Source organism: Numida meleagris, chromosome 1 (assembly GCF_002078875.1).
Source record: "Numida meleagris isolate 19003 breed g44 Domestic line chromosome 1, NumMel1.0, whole genome shotgun sequence".
NCBI classification, from domain to species: Eukaryota; Metazoa; Chordata; class Aves; order Galliformes; family Numididae; genus Numida; species Numida meleagris.
The window spans coordinates 34,831,896-34,854,399 of record NC_034409.1 but is presented as its reverse complement, the minus strand read 5'-3'; the positions used below and the strand labels follow the sequence as shown (position 1 = coordinate 34,854,399).

Below are 22,504 nucleotides of genomic sequence, written 5' to 3'. Positions count from 1 at the left end.
AGTCACTTACTTAAATACGTATTTTTATTTGTAACAAATAAGTATTAAACTGTAAAGTATTTTTGTACAAATTTAATACTTTAATAGCATGATATTTATCGTCTATGTATGGTTTTTTGAAATTCAAACTGTTGCAAATATTTGTATGGAAAAAACTGTATAAATTGAAATAAACTGTGATTTAAGGACGTTAAAAAAAGGCAATATTGTTCTACTTTATATTTTTTCCTCACGTCGGGAAAAAGCAAAGAGTAAGCTAGCCCTCCAAATTTTAGTACAATCTGTCTGAAGTTTGAGTAAATGTTCAGCTTATTTAATCACAACAGTTGCAATTTATCCAATGTATCAAGTCATGCAATACAACAAAAAAGGAGTGTTGTTTGAGTTCTGACTTGGAATGTTACTTCCATTCCCAAGATCGTTAGCAGACCGAAAGCAACAAGAGCAAGTTTTGCATTGCTCTCAAGTACTAAGTGGGAAAAACTTGCTGTGTCACTGATTGCGCCTCTTGTTTCTCATTTTAACAAGATTAAAATTCATAGACCATCCAAGCTTAATGCCCATAGTTCTGCCACATGAGAGAAATCTGAATCCCTGTCTGTAAACTGTTATTTTTTGGCTGAAGAGCAAATTGCAGCTTTTGGCACAACCATAGATTCTAATCAGTACCGCAGCTTTAGAAGAAACAGGTAAAACCGTATGGCTGTGCTCAAACTAAAGAATGCCCGTGTATTATTCACATGAACTTCTGGATCCTGAGAGTTCCTTCTTCAGGAAAATAAAACACCATAATGGTTTTTGATGACTAACACCAAAGAATCTTCTACTATATTTCACTAGAAATATAAAAGGCTCACTTTAAAATACGCTGTTCCTAAGAGAAAATGCAATTACAGGAAGGCTTTTGAAAGTCATCTGGATACCCAGTCTCCCCATTCCGGAAACAAACAGAACAGATGTACTCGTGAAGAGGACAGTTAGTTGTATGTCAGCTTTTGAAAAGCTTCCTGGGAGTTACTTGTTCCAAAGTTAGGCTCCTGAGTCTGGCGGTCCCAAGTGGAGTGTCTTTTCCTAATGGCTGTCAAAAGAAAAAGATGAGCAGAGTTTGAACAGTGAGAAAAAAACAGCTTCAAAAAACCAAAGGTCTACACCCACGACAGCTCTCAGAAATTAGAAACAGGAAGATTATAATAAAAAATCTGATAAGCACGTATTTTACCTCTTGAAATTTTTGACAATTTGAAATGTACTTACTTAATTCAGTAATGACATTGTATATGAATGTATCACAGCAGGTCAGCTCCTAAAAGTCGACTTCAGTGCAGGAAGAATAAAGCAACCCAACAGACCATTGCAATCAATGACATGATACATAAACTGACTGCTATGAGATGATAACTTCTTTTTCCCCATTAGCCACATACTGCTCTGCCCATGTTGACAATTATAAATAGCGAAACTGTCCTAACAGTATCCAGTGAAAGAGAACATAAGAGTTTGCTTTAAGCTTTCAAATATTTGAACTTCAGATACTTTTAGAAGTACAGAGATACTTACAGAGGATTTTTTCATGGCATCCTCAGAGTCCTCTGCATGACTTTGTTGTCTTTTATGTGGACTTATCTGCTGCGAATTACCCAAATGCTCTTTATTGAGATCTGCTGACCCTTCTTGCTTAATCCTGTCGGTTCCAGGTTCAGGTGGGTCTGGAACATCTCGAGTTAAAGAAACAGGCTGAGTCCCAGGTTCTTGACTTTGCCAGCTCTTTGTCAGGGGAGATGATGTTGGTGTCAGGCAGTTGTTTGTTTTTGCAATTGCCTCTCTCAAAAACCTCTGCAAGCGAGTTTTTCTGGGAATGTTATTGTTAGTGACTGCTTTCCTGAGGTGCATCTCTTCAGCGATAACGTAGACACGGCAGCGTCCTCTGGTCACGGCTGTGTACACGTGTTGCCAGTGCTGACGGCCTGGATTGCCGACCACATAGACAACCGTTTTTTCCTCGGAACCCTGAAAGATGGTTAAGAATGCCTTACCAAATGAAGATCTCCGGGAAGGAATGAAAAAATGAAAAGGGCAGCTTCCAACAACAGAGAACTTGGAGATACCTATCCCGCATTCAAGGAATTTTACTTGCTTTGAGACTTTCAAGGGAAAATGAAGCGCCTTGGCAAGACGAAAGCATGAGGAAGTTTTGTCACCTGATAGCTTTGTTTCGCTTTGTTCTTTTTACCTGAAACGTGTGAATAGTTCTGGCCCATGCGTGCTTTATATGACAGAGCTTCTTCAGAGCCTTGTAGTTCACAGTGTACGTGGAGCCATATGTGCTGCTGATGGTCAGTAAGCGCTGTTTATTGGTTTCTACATCCTAAAGAAATAGCGTACGAACACTCAGCAGTAAGCTTGTACTATCAGTTTGATGGATGTCTGTACCTCTCTGTGTGTCTATAGTCTGTATTTCCCCAAAACTACGATGGCTGCAATGTCAACCAAATGAAATAGTTTCAGAGATCACTATCTTTCACCGACCGTGTTCAAGGAAAATGCTTGCACTGTACAGGGCCTACCCTGACTCCTGTTTAGTACCAAGAAAAAATCCAATAAAGTTTTAATACCCAGAAAACTAAGATTATCCCAGGACAAGCTGAAATGTTACCAGTAAGCCCACTTAACCATTTGTTACCACAAATGGAGACAAGCCTGCTCTCTTCCACCAACCCTGCACAGTCCTTGCTTCCCATGCACAAATACTGATGCTTTCAGTGGATCTTTTGCTGAATCAACTCAACTCACTCAACCCAGGAGAAAAATATATGGCTTTTGTGCTGGTGTGTTTATTTGGCAACTTAGTTTTCTGCTGGGGAGAACTCAAGCTGTAACATTAGCCTTATTCTTTACCTAAGACTGTTTCTACCTACATCAAAAAGACCAATCATTTCATTTACAATACATTCACAATGGGTATTTATAGAATTTAGGACAAAAAAAAATGAACTCACAGTGCTGAACAAGAGCAAACCAACCGAAACACCTTTTACAGAAATGCCAGAGATACATTTGCAATTCCATTGCAAGTCTGCCTCTTTCTTGTAAAAGAGCAGCATTTCACAACAGTTTATCAGAACAACCAGGTATCTATTACAGACTAAACTCTTCAAGTGAAAATTGCTCTGAGCTGGGGACTCAGAAAGGACTGGATCAGTTACCATTATTTATTTGCAGCAACAACTTACGTGTGTTATGAAAAATATATCTCCGTTGCACAGTCGTTTGCCCTCCTCAGTAGTTTCTGTACTGAGGGTGGTTTCTCCATTTCTGCATTTACGGTGAGCAGGATCCTGTCCAATACCAGGGTTTGGTAAGAGATCCTTGAGGTACGTATTTCTCATGCAGGAAATCTTGTCATCAACTTGAAATAGAAGTCGTCTTTTATGGTCTCTAGGTCAGAGAAAGAAAAAGTGAGAAATGTATTTACTACACATGCACTTAACCATCATCCAGTATTTCTACTCTTTCCCCTCTCTGTACCTGAGCCAGAATAAAAATCTTACTTATATTCATAACAGTGAAGACAACTCACATCTAAAAGGTGTTTCTCACGCTTCTTTCAAACAAACAAACACACACCAAAATGCAGCTTCCAAACACATTTCAGAATTGATTTAGAAATAACACAACAGGCAAAAGAATTCACCTTTTTTCAGAGTTGTTTTTCTATCAATTGTATTTACTTAGCAATAACTCAAACTCCTGGAATTCACTGACAATTTAAATGAAAGGCAAACAATTTATCTTCTCTCTTTTCGAAGTCCAGCATGAAATTAAAAGACCTATCAAAGAAGCACAATGACCTCTACCATAATCAGACCTAGATGCAAACAAAAACGTTTCTGAATTTTCTTTTAGCTTGTTGGCCTGGTTGTGACACAAAAACAAAGCGAGATTCTGCAAGGTGAGATTTGCCAAGCGGTGGCTTACCTGGTTAAATGGTTTGAGTAGTGCTGGCAGCAAAGTTCATTTATTAGATCGCAATCTTGCCTACCATACAAAACAAGATTATGAAAAAAAATCATGATGTGCTTGAAGGAAACATGAAACAATTACACGCAATGCCGCATTAACGTTATAATTAAAAAGCAATGGAGAAAGCCCATCTTAGCTGTGATGATCTTCCACCATCAACTGAAAACAATCATTGATTCAAAGCTTTGAAGTAGTAAAGGTTGTTTTTTCCAGATGTGATGGAAAGCGATGTCTTTTAGTGCATACTTAGATTAGCAGGTTTTACTGTCGAGATAAAGAATAAAACTGAAGAAAAACTAAAGCCTAGGTAAAATGTTTTTGGCAGTGAGTGTATTATAACTAGCCAGAAGATTTCCTCATTTTATATATCTGCTTTTTAAAGACCTGGAATTTTAACTTTTAAATGTAGATTAAGTACTTAAAAATATATTAGAAAAGAATCATTGATAATAGTCTCCGACTTGAATGCAGATTGGAGAGATAGATAAAACTGATTTCAGAGTTATTCTATGTTGACAACAAACAGGTGAACTAGCTAAAATGCTTAAATCAGTTTATTTGCACACTGGCAACCTGCAAATGGTATTTTTAATTGCTGAGAAAAGGTAATTCATGAATAAAAACAAAAGAAGAACACTGCACTGTTGCCAACATCACAGCGAGGCTCTCATCGGATTCACTGCAAAAACTCACCACTTACATCCATCCTTTGTTCAGTTAATGCAAACGGGACAGATGAACACAAACACAAAAGCAAAAAACGTGCTGTAAAGCAACCTGAAGCTTATAGGAAAACCTAGCAGCTCTCCATGACGAGGCTGGGGGCAAGCAGAAGCTTAAGAAAAGACACCCAGTCTGTTTTTCTCTCAGTTTCTATGACATTACCACCAGTCCTTCCAGCTCAACACATTCAGCTATTTTTAGATTGTGGCTGCTAGTAAGGATTTTTCAGTGTTTGCCTATGCACTCTTTACCTTCTGAAAGCAATGAACTGCGACTGTCTGGCATCCTGCAATCCTGGTCCTTCTTTAAGTAAAGCCTTTATGGCAGCTTGCAAATCTGATTTAGAAGATATAAAAGAAAAAGATGAAGAACAAACAATTTAAGAAAGAAAAAAAGAATTCAGTATGAAATTGTCTTTGCTTATTTCTTGTTTCTTGCCATTTCTACTTGTGTAAATGCATGATGCTTAAATTGTATTTACATACACACACATATATATCCTCTCCTCAAAACCATCACGCAGTTATCCCACTACAGAAATGGGAGATAGAAGTGATACAAGAGATAAATTCTTATTTCTCTAGGAAGTAGCTGCATAGATGGTATTTCATGCAAAATAAGGTTTTTATACAGTGCATAAAAGAGGTATGGATAGAACGTCTTAAAACCAGAGCACTATAGATTTAGGTTTCATAGAAAAAATAGACTTTTAGTACTCTGTTAGCTGACTAAGTTACGAGAGCAAGAAGAGGTGATAATATTCTCACTATTTTCTTTTTTCCAAATTGCAAACTGAACATTTTTTATGTGTATAAAGTGGAGAGCCCTCAAGCCACTTATCCAATAAGGGTCAAAAAAAACTGATGAGCTACCCTGACCCCAAATATTCTGAATGAAATACCGGTGTCTCCTTTGCTCCTGATATCCTAACTTGATTCTGGAGTTGAGAGTGCATGCCTGATGATCCTGATATGGTGGGTGTTTACCCAAATGCTTCTGGAAAATGTAATCTTTGAAGGCTTGACAGCTACAGCCACACCATGAAAAGACAATCGTATTTGACGGCAGTGGTGGAAGCTGTATCACACCCAATTTGAAACCTAACTGGTGAGCTGGAGCTCTGCAGCACATCCTTTGCACCTATGAGTTTTGCTGTGTGCACTTACAGAAGGCAAAATTCAAAGTATGAATCTAGCATTTACACCACACACAAAACAAAACAAGACTAAAATCTCCTGAAAATGTTCATTCCAACCAACCAGCCTATGTGTTACCAAAGGGAAAGTCAAGATCACAAACAGAATGTACACACGTACTAGCAGAACCCCCGTCAGAAGGCAAAGCAATGAAAATGAATTTCTTCTCAGGGCTCGGCATTGCCAGCTCTTTATTCCAACCAGAAAATTTCAGCACCTCATCAAATTCAGGAAGCTTCCGGAGAGAGATTCTGGACCAGAGCGGAGGAGGGAAAACAGAAAAGACATATTATTTCTGGTTAAAGTATTGCATCTGCCTGAAGCTCATTATTTCTACATTTTTGCTCATATGCCCTACAATATATACTGACATGCAAAAAATCATAATACAAACAGCACATACACACTAATTTTGAATAAGAAACTGTAACAGAAGCCGTGCTACAGATACAGATCTTGAGGCTCTTGAGCACAGGTAAAGGACTACTGCAAGAAGGCTTTGTACACCCCTAAGGAAATCCTACCTTGTTGCATTATCTACAATGAGTTGTGATTCAGCTCTGTGATTAGTTCGCAGTTCCACAGAAAGGCCTCTTGATTTTAGACCGTTAAAGATATCAGCTAACATGTTGCCAGGGTCTATGCTTGGTAGCTGTCTAGTATCACCTAAACAGAATGTGAATTAGTATTTGTGAGGAGCAACAACAGAACATCTGCAAAACCAACAAAAAAGCGAAAACAAACAGAAAAAACAAACCACTGTATTGGAAAGAAACAAGAGAAATACTCAAATACTCAACCCTCCACATAACGTGACACTTAGGGATCACAAGTGTCCTCAGTACAATTCACGTGAAAGAAATCTAAGTATCTAATGTCTGGGGAATCAGACTATGGCATATTTTAAACCTTGCATTTTCCCCATTCAGCAATGCCAAAGGAGCAGGTGCAAATTGCTTTGACCATGACCACAATCACATCTTGTCCAAACACATTTTGAAAGTTACCTATTTAAAAACAACATATAAATGACATGCCAAAAAAAAAAAAAAAACCACTGTAAGAAAGAAGAAAATTGTCATTTTATACTTGTTTTCCTTCTGAATCAAAATAAATTGATCCTAGCATTAAGGACCCGATGGAACCTATCTCCTAATATCTGATTCATAATATCTTCTTTAAATCTCAATTCTTTAAATTCTTTACAATTCTTGCACCCAGTTGCAAGGTGTGATAAGCCACCACATGGAAGTCATAATACTTTCAGAATCAGACAAAACACTGCTGAACAGATAACAGAGACACTGATCCTTTCATACTGACGGTTGAGTTGGAAAACTGTTGGGAGCCCAGTCGTTCTAACCTGACTTCATACATGAGAGAAATAGCCAAGCAGAGAACAAAGTAATCTCAGCTTTTAAAGAATCGGTGAGATCAGTTGTAGCTCTGATATTTGTACCATATTTTGTATATTATTAAATATTGTCTATTCCTAATTGTTTATTTTTTCCACTTACCTAGAATAATAAGTTTGGCAAGCTGAGCATGCTCACATAAGAGTTTTAAAACTAAACTAAGAATGTGTACAGACACCAAGCTTCCTTCATCCACAATCAGAACTGTCACAGTAGAAAACTTCCATGGCACTTCTTTTTCAGTCTGCCTCCATGATTTAAAACTATAGATGATCTAGAAACAAATTGAAATAAATCATGCTCTGGCACTAACCAGGTGTGAACCGTCTTATAAAGATAGCCATAGTGTGGCATATTCTAATCCTGAACATAGAGCTATTATCTTCAGTGCTGAACTGAACTTTCTGGCACCTTTTATGACCTAGAACACCAGAGACTTAAGTTTATTAACAAAGAGTTGGCTTTCTAACAAAAAAAAAAAAAAAAAAAAGTTGCACAGGACTTATCCATAGGTAGGAAAATGGTGTAAATAAAATTCATCCCATTATTCAACCCCAGGCTACTCATCTCCTCACATATGTGCAGGTATTAGTAAGATTGCGATGCAATTGGAAAACAGCTTTGCCAGCTGAGGAGGTCTTCCTGTTCTTATATCTGAAACAGGCTACCCAACTGTATAAAAAAAATGAGGAGCTAAAAAGACCAGATACCCTAGAAAGGCACATACTTGATACGTGTAAAAGTGAAAAAAGTTACAGCAAACGATGTATTCCCAGTGCCTGATTTATGATTTCCCAAAACGTTACGTTGATTTTCAGATGCTGACCAGCTGTACTTAAGCATTATCACTAAAAGCTAAAAACTCTTAAGGAAACTTCAGTAAAAAGCTTTCTTCCAAAACAAGAATCAACAGTGCCTGTAAGTTTTAATAACACCATTGAAAAAGAAAAAAAGATCCTCACCTGATGCAGAGTGTATGCAGGAAGCTTGGTTTTCTCACTCAAAAGGCTTGCTGCCCTCCCTGTAGGTGCAGTAAATAGAACATTCAAGGGATTTTTTGTGCAAGTATTCTCTGATTCCCAGAGATGATCAAAAGTACCCCACTCCTCAGACACATCCAGGTCTTCTTCAAAGTCCTTAGAAGCAGCTTCCACTTCTTTTTCTATCTGCTTTAAGTGTCGGAAAAGGCAACTAACAATTGTACTCTTCCCACAACCTCCTTTCCCACTTATGATAGTGACAGGATTAGAACAAATCTTTTCTATAGCCATCACCTGATCTACATCCATCTCTACTTTACTTTGCGTACCAGATGTAGATGGCACTTCCCTTTCAGGAAATTGATTTTCACAGTGATCATTGTCCGGGTTATCCTCCTTCAGATGTTCCACTTCATGAGCCTGGAGATCATTTGTTTTACTGTCTACAACTTCCCTTGTCATCTCAGAAGTGTTAAGTATCTTTCTCACATCAACATCTAGTTGCCATGAGCATTTTGACAGAAGATCGCCTATGTACATCGCAATGTCTTTTTCAGATTTGTAAAGATGAGGCAGAAACACTAGTGTCTTCTCCCTAATCACTATATTCTCATCTTTCAGAAATTCCAGAGACTGCCAAGCACCCTCAATGGGCATATCTTCAGATACAAAACGAGTCAACTCATCTTGATCCTCGTAAGTGTGTCCCATTTCCCTGCAGCGTTTCTTGAGTTTATTATACAGAATCAATGCATTCTTCTGCAAGTCAGGAATCTTCCGGAGGAGATGTTCGCACTGACAGAAGGCATCCCACGTTGCCTCACAGTAAGAAAGCTTCAGCTCCCTATAGGTAATCTTTTCCCCCAAAAGAATAAAAGCAAACGTTTATTTCAGATATATTATTTTCACTCTTGCTGATTAACATTCCACTGAGTAAATGAAATTTGCAACTTGGAGAGTGGAATTCTATAAAAACACATTTATTGTTCACAATGTACACTATGCTTGTCAAGCTATATGATAGCAAGATATTCCAAAAGAAGATATATATGATAATTCCTCTCCGTCTCTATTCTGTGTAGACACAAAACTTCAGAAATCAAAAACCTTGAACAGAAACTGGCTATTATAGAGAACTTGTCTGCATCTAATTACCGTGATTTCAAGTAAATATGCAAACAACTGTAGAGATAGAACGCAGGTAAGGCATTAACCTGAATACTCCATCTGATTTTGAGTGTCATGATACTTCAAGGAACACACAACCTTTACTGAGACCAGAAGAAAACAGTGAAATTCTTAGATGTATAAAAATGGTGAACTATCAAGGAGAAAAACTGAATTAGACTTGCTAAACTCGAAGAGATAAAGCTGAAGAGAGTCTTCAAGCAAACGGCAGTGAGAATGCAGATCCTGGGTACGCAGAACAAGAGAAATAAGTTTCATTTGCATCAAGGAATAGTCAAAGTAGACATCAGTAAAACCTTTTGGTGGAAAGGATGTGACACACTGAAATAGATTGGATAGATTGCTGAGTCTCTGAAACTGGAGGTCTCTAGAGACAAGTCAGAACAGCTGTCAGTAAAAGCACTGTGGGGCTGAAGCAGAGATTAACTAATCACATTTCCTAACTATTAAGCTTTAGCTCACATCTAAAGTAGATGTGCACCAAGGCCAGGTGGAGCAGCAAAGCTGAACAGCAAGTGTAGTTGGTGTCAGTAAAGGAAACCAAGAAGGTAAGAGGTGACCACAAGTCCCACAATATTAAAAAGAAGAATACCACTAAACCACATGACCTCTTACAGTATAACTTATCTACCTTGCTATGAAAGCACGGTCTTGTTCTGTGCATTAAGAACAGAAAAATTCCACTTGCTGGTATAAACTTGAAAAGTAGATTTGTGAATTTTACATTGTTCTTATTTTAAAAGTTCTTGCTTTCGGCCTGATTACCTCAAGTATTCAGTTTTCTACTTCCTACCGAAAAGACTAAGCAAAACACTGTAACAAAACCAATTTTAAAATCTTTTCAGATTGATTAATCGTAGAATAACTGACAAAAAAAAAATTGTTCAGACTGAGCACAGTAAATAATGCAGCTCAAAATGAACTAAGCTTACCTCCCAGAAATGCCCAGGTAATAAACTTAATGTAATCAAAAGAGTACTGTATTCTAAGGAAGATGAAATGTAACAACACATTTTTTACCCTTCTTAACGTTACTTACCCTACTGAATCCAAGTTTCCATGGCTCATTTTTTAATATCTCATCCAATTTTGTTAGTATCTCATCTTCAAAATGTACCGTCTCACCATCCGTATCATCATTTTCAGTCTTTCTTTGCCAGCACATCGTATCCAAAAGAGAGCAAAAATGGCGTGGCAGAAGAGTAGGCAAGAATTCCAGTATCATCGGATAAGACAGGGCTACCAACACTGCCTTCCCTGCAACTGTATGTATCATAAACCAAGAAAGTGTTTAGCAATATGCAAAAGTATTTGCAAAAATAATTTAAAGTGACTCTGGCTTTTATCCTTCTGCCTCCCATATATCCAAAGCATCTCTAATTTCTTGCAGTTTCTCACTCTTTGTAAGCCTTTTCAAATTCTTTTTTAAGCCTGTTCTCTCTGAAATGCCTTTGGAAAAAAAGTGGAGCCGATAAAAACTGCAGCGCAAGGTACTCATTTGGAAAACGCTTATCATACATTTGGTTTAAACTGCATGCTCAATGGCATCTCGTAGAAAGTCAGTTCAGACCTCATCAGGCAATTTTCACATGTGTGTACAGAAGGATGTTTAAAACCCAAAATGAGAAAACAAGCTTCTAAATCTGTAATACCAGATCAGCACAGAAACTTAGGGAAGCCAGTGGGGAACAGTTTTCTCAGTGACTCCAAACTTAAGCTAGCACTTCATGGCTTGAAGAATGAACTACAATGGTAGCAACGTGACATATGGGGAGAGGTGGTAGTTGTTTCTGTTGCCCAAATATAGAGAAAAAAATAAAGTTTAATTAGTAGCAAAATAATTTAAGTTAGATACTAGGGAAAGATCTGCCAACTGCAAAAACAGAGAACAGTATACTTACGCTCACCATGCAATCTTTTTCACAGATTAAGTACCAACATATTGAACAATCCAAAGCGATCCATATATCCCATGACAACTCATGCAGAGTTCTAGATCAGAGTTCTATGATCAGAAACTAGACCAGAGTTCCTACCAGTATACAGGCCAGACTCTTCAAGGTCATAGAAAGATGTGAAGTCTGTAAGCAGTGCTAAGAACTTGTCTACCATTACAAAAACAGAACAAAAAGTCCACAGAATTGTGAAAATTCTCCTCTCCTTACATACATGATTTGGAGGAACATCAGCTCAGGTCTAACAGAAGCTATGAACTCTCCTGACTGACATGACCTGACCTCCAAAACTGTCAGCTCCAACTTATGGCCCAGTAACCAAGTAGTGGAAGACTTCATTGACTAGCACGTAGTGGCAGGTAAATGTGACCTGATTGTACACATTAATGCACTCCAGCTGCTGAACTTAAAAGATGTCCTCCAATTCAGAGAACTGAGTCCCATGCTACTGCTGATACCTAAGAGGTTCTGTTCAGGACCAGGCCAGGACTGCCTGTGTCTACATCACTAATGTGGCATAATGGAAACAGAGCATTAGTGCAAAACAAAAGAGCTAGTGCCGAAGACATTCCTCAAGTACCTTGACTTTCCATATTGCAGCATATTTTACTTTGAACCAGTTACAGCCAAAGTATGAATGCCTGTTAGAGTACTTTATGTGTGCAGCCAGACACGTAAGCTGAACCACAGCATCAGTGGGGACAGAACGGATGCCTGCTTCAGAAGCACGCTACTGATTCAGTCACTAACACTTATACACTTGCGCCAACATCGTTCCCAACAGGATCCTCAGCAGGCCTGAACTGTCTCCATGTGGAGGCGCTACAGCGTTTCCTCTCTTTGCTCCCCAGCCACATCAACACATACACTCATTAGCATATAAAACTCTCAAAATATCATATGATATACCTACCTGATTTCCAAATGTAGTATAAAATATCAAAATCCTTAGTGTCTCCTGGTTTCTTCCCTGTTGGTAAGTGTGAAACTTGAAATTGTTTCAGTTTTTCTTCAAGATTTCCAAAACTCAGTGTAGACTTTGCAGGAAGCCAAGCAAAAAATTTATCTATAGAACACACTGGAACTCCACATTCCTTGAGAAAGAGTGAGAAGACTTGTTGGTTGTTGTCTTCTATATCAGTCCGAAGAAAATAGGACGGATATCCTTGCACAAAATACTTTGATCCCCCTTTTTTAACTTTAACATTAACTGCCCACCAGGGGCCAACTAATGGAAAACGTCCAACTACTTCATATTCCTTTTTGGAGCTCTCTTGTATAACAGCTGAAACATTAAAAAGAAAAATGAAACCACTGTTACTGCTAGTTGTAAAAAGTAAAAGTTTAGTTTAATTGGAAGAGTTTTGGTTATCATAGAACAGCTTGAGTTGGAAGGGACCTCAAAGATCATCTACTTCCAACACCCTGCTGTGGGCAGAGTTGCCACCCACTAAGTGTGACACTAGATCAGGCTGTCCAGGAAGATTACTTTTATCTTTTGTACAGTAAATTACAGTAATAAAAGGAAAGAAGCACAGGTTTTCATAACATTCCTAATGTCAGTGTTGTTGCTAGTATTTAAAAATGAAAGTACAACCAACCTTAGAAGCAAGTACTAAAACGGCTTCTCTAGGCACAAGAACTACAAAATTAAGCATAAGAATATTTTTCTAATCAATTAAAGATGTTAACATAGAGTTTAACATCTAGCTTACACTATATATGCCAAGACAGTTTGAAATTCTGGACAAGTTTGTCACGAAGTGCTGTACAGCGATAGGACTAGAGGGAACGGCCTCAAGTTATGCCAGGGGAGATTCAGGTTGGATGTTAGGAAAAACTTATTCTCTGAAAGAGTGGTCAGGAGCTGTAACAGGCTGTCCAGGGAAGTGGTGGAGTCACCAACCCTGGAGGTGTTCAAGAAACATTTAGATGTTGTACTGAGGGACATGGTTTAGTGGGAAATATCGGTGATAGGTGGATGGTTGGACTGGATGATCTTTGAGGTCTTTTCCAAACTTGGTGATTCTATCATTCTACATACCACAGTGCCTGCATGCTCTTTGCATGTATTTGTATGCCAAATACTTCCTGCATGTGAAACACCAGCTTAAAACAACAACTGGCATTCTGCATCACCCGCTGTGCTCCTCCTTCCACTCTTGCTCCCTCAGCCTGTGCTTGGTGACCCAGCACTGTCACCAGAATCCTAGTAATGCCATTATCATGATATTATGACTACATGAACAAACCAAAGTTCGTACGGTCAAAGTAAATCCTGTTTTTTCTTAGCTCCTCTCCACTTGTATTTGCCACCATTAGCAATTTTTCAACTGAACTTCTGACTATTATGAAAAAAATCCAACCCCCTTATAAATCTCTTAAATGGAAGCAGTTTCCCCCATTCCTAACACCAGTTTGAATAACTAGGTTAGCATCTTCAGCCCTACAATCCTTCTGGCATTTATAACATGCTGTCGTTTTTAAGCAGCACAGCCCCAGATGGAAGACGTGACACATTTTCACTTTTATGAATAGCAGAACAAGAAGTTAAGAGTTCATAAATGAAACTGCTGCACTGCATATCTTCCTCATTCTTTTCTAGCATGAGCAAAACAGCATTGCTTCCCCTAGTTTCCTTTCAAGAAACTGGGCTAATTTCATTAGAATTTTAAATAATGACAATACAACAGCCACAATCAGATACCGCTATGGAAAAATCATCCTTGAAGATTAATTTAAAAATATTAGTTACCTAACTCAGGTTCTTTGAATGACTTTGGCAGTATTATCAGTTAAAACATAAAATGTTCCCAAAACTTGTAGGACAAATTTCTTGTAACTGTTGTAAGCAATCAATAGCCTCTTCCTCGCTCAGCTGGAGCATCAGATCTCAGATCTATGACAGCTTTTCCATTTATTTTCCCCCTTGCTACTCAGATGAATTTAGCAATATTTCAAACAATTTATGGATAAAAAAACATCTAATGGGAAGGATTTGCTCTGATGTCCACCTGTAGGAGGTGCAGACCTAGGGAGGGCATCACTAGTTCCAGGAGATGCTCAAGGTCAGGCTGGCGGGCTCTGAGCACCCCATGGAGTGTCGGTGTCCCTGCTCACTGCAGGGCAGTTGGTGGCCTTTGGGTCCCTTTTGACTCAAACGATTCTATCATCACTCTTCCATGGCATGACAGTAATTAATTAATTGGGTGTTATGTGCAGCACAGGCCCGCACGAGTGCAGACGGCACTGCACTTCCTTCTGACTGCCTGAGATCCACCGCTTGCTTTGCATTGCTTTCGCTTTCCTTAGTACGAAAACAGAAATCGGGGAAAGGGAGTGAGCCCGCACTGGATTTCTTTCAGATTCTATGTTAAAGATAACAACAACGATAAAGCCTAGCCAAGCAGCGGGGCTACCCGCGCTGGCTCCGCGCTGCCATGCCGGAGCCGGGCCCCCCGCTCCCGCTCCCAGTGCGCCGGGCCGGGCCCCGGTGCAGCGCGGCGGGAGGACCGGGCCCGGCCGCCCCGCGCCCCCGCTCCTGCTCCCGCTCCCGCTCCCGCTCCCACCTCCCCTCACCGGCTCGGCGCGGGGGCAGGGCGGCTGTGAGCTCCCTCCCGGAAGCCTCCAGCAGCGCTGCCTCCGCCAAGTGCGGCTCCTCCTCGGCCTCTTCGTCCTCCTCCTCCGAGCCTTCGGCTGCCCGGCGCGGCGGCAGCAGCACCCCCCACAGCTCCGCCGCTGCCCCGCGCCCGGTGCCCGCCATGTCGCGCCGCGGAGAGGAACGGGGCGGGGACGGCGGGCGGTGCGGAGTGTGCGGCCCCGCTCCCCTCCCTGCGGCCGTGGAGCTCACGGCACCGCCGGGTCTTCACCTGGGATCTCCAGCGTATCAGATGCATTTCGCCTAGCTGCCTCCCTAGTGTAATGTTGTATATAAGCGGTGTGCGAGTTTTCCTTGAGATCCTCGCTTAAAGCCACTAGCACGTCCCCGGACTGCAGCCCAGGTTACATGGCGGCTCAGGCTTTGCTTTCACTTTTAACGCAGATCTTTGTGTTTTGTGAAGCTTTGCCAAGGAGCAGCTCCACGGCTTGTTGCATATCGCGGAGGAAAATCCCGAGCCATAACATGTTTATCATCGATCTAACAGAATCAGAGAATTGCAGGGAACTCGAGAGATCCATCGAGTCCAACCTTCCTGCTAAAGCACAGCCCCTACAACAGGTCACACAGGTAGGCACCTGTTGACACCCACCAGAAACCCTGCTATTCCCTGCTGGAAGCAGCTGTTGCATGGTGTTTTAAACAAATTGTCACTGGTTAGTAGTTAACATGTTCATTTGTGCTAGGTTATTATGTAGCACTCTTTCTTTAACAGTACCCCGTACTTTCACTTCTGTATGTCCGTTTCTATCAGCGAATAGGCATTTTCATCACAGAGTTAAATTGAGTTTGCTTAATATAGTGGTTTTCAAAAGAATTAAATTATTTATGGTTGGACTTGTGTTTTAATTTGCCTCTTCTTTAATTTTCTCATCTGTGTTCCACTTCAGTTTTGCATAGAATCATAGAACCACAGAATCCTTAGAGTTGGAAGGGACTTTTAAAGGTCATCTGGTCCAACTCCCCTGCAATAAGCAGGGATGCCCACAGCTAGATCAGGTTGCTCAGAGCCCTGTCCAGCCTGGCCTTGAAAGTCTTCAGGGATGGGGCACCCACCACCTCTCTGGGCAGCCTGTGCCAGTGCCTCACCACCCTCACTGTAAAAGACTTTTTCATTGACTCATGTCACACCAACGGTGCTGAGCAGGTCACTGTGTACGTCTTGCTGCCACTTCTGGGAATCAGCACAAGCAGCCAACAAACTCCTTTCTTTCTTCCTCCCTACAAAATGGAGGGGCCTCCAGCTTCATCACACACCATCCCTCTGTGGTTCTCTGCCACTTCCCCATTTCTGGAAATACTGACTATGTTACTGTGTCGAGCATTATCTAAGAAAAGAAAGAGATCTGTAAATACAACTTAAGATTTTGAAAACCAGCGGCAAGCTGTGCAGAAGTTGTCTTGAAACAGTCCTTTCCAATTCCTGTCCAAGTCAACTTTAAACAATCACATTCTTTCTCCAGCCTGAATCACAGGTAATGAAATAACTCCATTCCGTGGCAGGCTGAGAACAAGTGACCTATGGAAGGGGGACAGGAGAAGGGGCCGTGACATTCAAGTTCATTTAAACAATTCTAAATATTAGCTCAGGGAAGTGCTTAGCAGTGTTATGCAGTGATACATTGGTATTACTGGTTTCAAATACATTTTTCCTATGAAAAAACATTTAGCTCTGTGTTTGTGAAAGTGAAACTGCATGTCTGAGTGCCCCGACTAATGAAAATGCCATTACCCAGCTTTGGATACGTAAGCTTCAATTTTCAAAACTGTGACTATTTGCTGCTCAGATGAAGTAAGATCAATTTGGTAAAGCCAGGTGGTCAAGCATTGAGAATTAGAGGATCCTTTGGAAAGTGTGGGACAAAATGATTTTGATCATCTGCACAGTGAAGCGAAACTTAAGGTTTGTATCTATCTGCTTCGTTCTCATTCCTCCTCCTACTTGGTTCTGCTACCCATGCAGTAAGAGAATAGAAACTAAAGTAAATCCTTTATTTTATGAACTCAATGGTATAAGAAGGATTTCACTGCAGAAAGTCATAAGACTGGAAAATATAAAAATAGATGAGCAGTTGTATAGATGTAGACATTTACAACATGTATGTGCGTTTGGCAATAAAAACCAGGTGAACGTAAGACCAGAAAATTCAGTCAAAAATTACTCTGTCATGAAGGTTTTAAATCATAGTTTGAAAAATACTTTGAAATCTTAGATCAGCTTTGGGTCTGGCTTTCCCTCCATTATGTCTCACTTTAAATTCTACTCCAAAAGCCAAGAATGTATAGTAAAAAGGAAAGCACACTTTGACAGCCCTATGATTTTACCTACTAATGCACTGTAATATCACTGCCATGATAATTCATGACTCTCAGAGCATAATCTGACGTGACACTAAAGGGGTTATTACTCTTCTGTCCATGGGGAAAAATCTATTTATAAATTTGAACTCAATATTGCTGCATTCAGCAGGAAAAAAAATCCAAAGCCCTAAAAAGAAAACAGCCACAATGAACAAGGAGAGACCATTGTGCCACCCCTTGTTACTTCATGTCTTGATGCACAGTAATAGTTTCCCCTTAATCAAAAGTGTGCACATATAAATCCTCATCCTTTAAATAGGTATGTGAAATTCCACTCTGAAAACGATTTTTCAGAGCATTCTGGCAGGTGCCATTTATACCATTTATACAGAATCATAGAATGGCTCAGGTTGAAGGGGACCTTCAAGATCATCTAGTCCAACCCCTCTGTCATGGTCAAGGTTGCCAACCACTGGATCAGGCTGCCCAGGGCCCCATCCAACCTGGCTTTGAATGCCCCCAGAGACAGAGCATCCACAACCTCTCTGTGCAACCTGTTCCAGAGTCTCACCACCCACTGAATAAAAAATTTCTTCCTAACATCTAACCTAAATCTCCCTTATTTTAGTTTGGAGCCATACCTCATCTCCTATCACTATCAGATTGTGTCAAATGTCAATCCTCCTCCTGCTTGAAGTTGAAGTACCCCAGGGAACCCCAACTCGCCTCTGAATGGCATAGGCTTCCCTTAGACTCTGTATGTTGTTTGCCAACCCAACCTGGAAACCCACTAAGAAATATGAGACAGGATTAGGCACCTAACTACAGACAACTGAGTTGAGCCCTGGTACCTGATATAGCATGAGCTAAATCACTCACCAGAAGCCCCTGAATATGTTGACTAACAGTCTGTGGAGGTTTTCTGTCACTCTGAGTTAGGTTTCTAAAGTTCCATGTAGCTGATGGAGTGTGTGCTGAATGTTTTTGTCAATGCCAGTGTCTGGAAGCAAGTGAGAAGGCTTCCTAAGTGTTTCAGTGATGTCCCATGACAGACATTCCCTTTGGAGCAATGACTGGCTGCTTCTCTTTGAATCTGTTTGGGATCGGGGGGGATTCCTCTGCCACAAATTCATTTGGATATTCATTGCCAACCAATACTCTGCGGGATTCCAGAGATTCCTGTCTGCCATACTCCACAAGTGATCCTGAGTTTACCATCCAGGAGCATCTGCAAGACCTCTCATGAAAGAATGTAGTGTGTGAAAGCAGGACAGAGGAGGAGCAGAGAGAGGTTTGAACTTTCATTCCTCTTGGGATGGAAGGGTTTCATTTTTTTCCCATGATTTTTCAGAATGCCATAGAGGAAATATTCCTACAATATTTTTGAGGAAGAGCAATTACAGGCAGCGGAGCAGCTGCCTTTTGAGATGCTGATTCAAGTGCTCAACAAACACTGAGTCATCCTTGCTTTTAGTAAGGAGCTTCCTGGAAGACGAAATGAATCCCAGAAGTTGTCAGCTACAATTATCATGATCTATCTGTAGGGTGGTGATTTTGGGACAAGGGGCTCCCATAAACAGATGCCAACAGACAGGAGCTTCTGGAGAGTGATAGCTAGTGGGAAGAGGCTGTAAGCTTTCTGCGGATAAATTAAAGCTGCTAATTAACTGAGTTTCTCATGTGAATTCTCTTCACATCTGTATAATATTTCTATAGATAAAGAGGGAAAGTGGTAATGCCACAGACATTGTTCTTTTTCACAGACAGTGAAATTCAGAAGATGTGAAAAAAGGCCATGAATGAGACACATTTGTCTCATGGGCTGTGTTATGAATTGAACTAGCAGAGCTTGAGTTGTATGTAAACATCAGGAGAAAAATAAAATAGGGCAGTTAAAAGAACTTTGTATTACAGCGTGCTTAATAATTATATAGAAAAGAGGCTTTCAGAAAACGTGAGGACTGTAGGATAGATCCCGTTGCCCAGGGCAGATACAGTGTTTTGACTTGGAAATACACCAGCATAAGCCATACCATTAATAACAGTATTCAGCTTTGCTTTGAAAATGTGGTTGACTTTATCAGAGCTTTAGGAAACAAAACAGGTTCTTTACATTTAATTCAAAGCACTGACATAGGTCTGCTCCCTATTACAGGCTTCCAAAAAAATCTAAAAATGAAAACAACCTTTTCATTGTCCAGAGCACTGATAAAGCCTTGATGCTGCATGCAGAGCAAATGCTTTGGAATAGATACCTTAAAATCCTTTAAAAGATCTGTTCCTAAAAATTCGAGGAGAAGCAAACATGTTTAGTAATGTCATAAAGTCTACAGTCCTCTTCATAGTTCATTTAGTCCTCCCTATAATGCTCTATAAAGAAATCCCTTCTTAAAAGTTCAGCAATGACTATTTTTGTGCTTTGGCTGCTGTTTCCTCTTTTCATAGACTTTTGCTGTCTCTCAGCATCTTCTCAGGGGCATGTGGGATTTAAAATAAAAGCCAGAATCACCATATCAAATAAAAATCATCTCATTTTGTATTTAATCAAACTCTTACTGTGTATGAGTCTGCTTTTCAAATGCTTAGGCCAGTAACACTTTAAGAACCTAATGTGTGTATTTTGCCTATTTTGCTGCTTGGCATTAATGAAGCCAGCCTAAATTTCCTTAAACTACAGTATCACAAAATTGTTTGATTTGGAAAGGACCTTTGAAGGTCATCTAGTCCAATTCCCTGCAATGAACAGGGACACCTACAGCTAGACCAGGTTGCTCAGAGCCTTGTCCAGCCTGACCTTGAGCGTCTCCAGGGATGGGGCTTTGTCAGTAGTGCACAGCAACATGCTGGTACTCCATCAAAATGCAAAGTACAGCTTGTTTGACAGCAAATGGCATTTTCTCTTGATCAGACAGTAGAGATGCACTTGATTCAAGGGCCTGTGTATTCAGTGTGACCAGTGGGACTGGTATTCCTGGTGGCTGTTAATCAATATGTCACTTTTGCCAGGTGTGTGCTAATGAAGGTACATTGCTGAGAGTTTTCTTGTGTGGTTTTGTCATCTTCCTGTGTAAGCTCTTGGAACCTTTTTATCGGAATGCTAGGCTTTCTTGTAAAAAGCTGTCAGTTTCTAGTCTCAAGCTTACAAAACGTAGACACTAAATATCTTCAGGAGAATTTTTACCAAAGTTTTTGTAGACAGTGTTCTTCATAGCGATGTGCTTGCTGTTCAAAGGCATATTAGTTTCATTTTTAAAAGCAAATTAAAAAATTATTTGTTTTTGCAAGTTTAGCCTTCCCCAAAAAACTGGCAGCAGGAGAAGAGGTCTCCCTCCTCTTTCTCCTTAAGACCACAAAACATTGGCCACTCCTGGCACGTCTGTGCAGAAAGAAGGCCTCAGCTGTAGGATCAGGGTCACTGTAACCTAAGCACACTGTTGCAGAGCATTAAAAACTAGTATTGTTTTATTTTTTTTTTCTGTCTGATTGGGAAAAGAGTCCCCTTAACAGACACTAAAAATTTCTGGATGGAATGGTTACTACTACAGACATAAAAAAAAGTCTATTTTTGTAATTAAATGTATGTCTACAAAGAGTTTTGCTTGAATATACTACATCCATTCAGCAGACTCCATGCCATGCTTACAGGTTTGTATGTCTCAAGAGAGAATTCTGAAACTGTTATACAATTCTCCAGGAACAGATAAGACCTCCTTTAACAGCATTTTGTTGTGGATAATACTTTGCAGTGCTGTTTCTAAAGCAGCTGCATCTTGGTAGCTTATTAAAAAAATCCACGTTATCCCAACGTGTTCCATTAATGGAAAAGCTGAAGAAAAACAGGAGGAAAAAAAAAAAACAAAAAACACTGAAAACCAAAGAATAGCCTTCCTATGGAATTCCTGAAATCCCCCAGTGCTATTTGTAATGAAAATCTCTGATAATAACGACCATGGGATAATATTTTGTTTAGCTTTTTTTCTTGAAGATCCTGTCACAGCGAATGGTTTGGAGGAGAAATAGTTTGTGAATTGCAGAAACCTGTTTTGTTTGGGTTTTTTTGCAAGAGAATCCAAGACTGTTCATTCATGTTTGTAACATACAGAGCTATGTTGTTGTGTAATGGTATAATCTGTACATTTTTAGTGAATTAAACAGCAAAGATCTAGTTAATAAATTCAAAATTTAAAAAAAAAAGAGGCCTCAGAAAAGAAAAAATGTCCATTTTTTGAATAAATCGTACAGAAGGATGTAAATATAAAATGTAAACAACAAATAGTAAATATTTCTTCAGCACTGTTATATACTTGTTCATTTTTGCTTTTTGAGGTTGTCTAAGAGGTTGTGAAAGATGAATGGGTGGCATGTTTCCTTCAGAATTTCACTGAAGGCTTGTATATTCAGCATTTAATAGTTGGGTTTTTTTCTATTTTCTAAACAGAAGAGACACCCTCCTGCCAGCACTATGACACTGTGTGACCAGTGGGATGTCCCACTGGACCCTGTTTACATCTGTATGTGCAAGTTAACCAGGGTGAGAACAGGAGCTGAAGCAGAGCTGTGCCATCACCCACACCACTCAGCTGTGTGCACTCTGGCATGTTTAGCACTGTACAAACAAGCACCATTCCAGAAGATGCCCAGGTCCTGCATGTGTTCCTCTCCCTTCTCACGGTTTATCTTCAGGACCAGATGTTATCTTTTCTGGTTTAGATGTAACCACTAAAGCTTCCCAAGACAAGCCATTTACCTATGCACAGTTCTACTTTCCAGCTGAATGCCACCAAAGGCCACTGCTCACATCAGCTAAATAAAGCCTTGCTTGATATTGAGATCTGGAAAATATTTGTAGCCACTTTCCCCGTTTAATTTTTAACTGGAACTTTTCTTGAAGGACTAAATAAAAATGAGTAAGGACTTTCCCAGTCTGAGGTCTGAGCCAGTTTCCACAGGGCCCTTTGAGAGCTTTTCCAATTATTTTCCTTCAGCTGGGCTCCTGAGTTTAGCTATTAATCTTCCTTCATAAGTAAATCACTGTTGTGCACTAACCCTTTTATGTTACTGCTTCTCT

At 40.0% G+C, this 22,504-nt stretch overlaps 1 protein-coding gene across 1 annotated transcript; it reads right to left on the bottom strand.

Annotated features, from left to right (window-relative positions):
• HELB (DNA helicase B) lies at positions 3 to 15,279 on the bottom strand. The gene is made up of 13 exons (XM_021385107.1): positions 15,057 to 15,279; positions 12,391 to 12,762; positions 10,562 to 10,785; positions 8,317 to 9,189; positions 7,457 to 7,628; positions 6,464 to 6,605; positions 6,060 to 6,190; positions 4,995 to 5,079; positions 3,976 to 4,035; positions 3,231 to 3,435; positions 2,231 to 2,365; positions 1,558 to 2,007; positions 3 to 1,078 (listed from the first exon to the last, which is right to left on the bottom strand). Exons 1-13 carry the CDS (start codon positions 15,238 to 15,240, stop codon positions 989 to 991), a joined length of 3,123 nt encoding a protein of 1,040 aa, XP_021240782.1. The 5' UTR covers positions 15,241 to 15,279; the 3' UTR covers positions 3 to 988.

Coding starts and splice junctions, on each gene's coding strand:
- HELB (XM_021385107.1), bottom strand. CDS start 15,240: ATGGCGGGCACCGGGCGCGGGGCAGCGGCGGAGCTGTGGGGGGTGCTG. Junction 9,190..10,561: donor GGAAACTTGGATTCAGTAGG/GTAAGTAACGTT, acceptor TTGGGGGAAAAG/ATTACCTATAGGGAGCTGAA. Junction 6,606..7,456: donor TGCCAAACTTATTATTCTAG/GTAAGTGGAAAA, acceptor CATTCTGTTTAG/GTGATACTAGACAGCTACCA.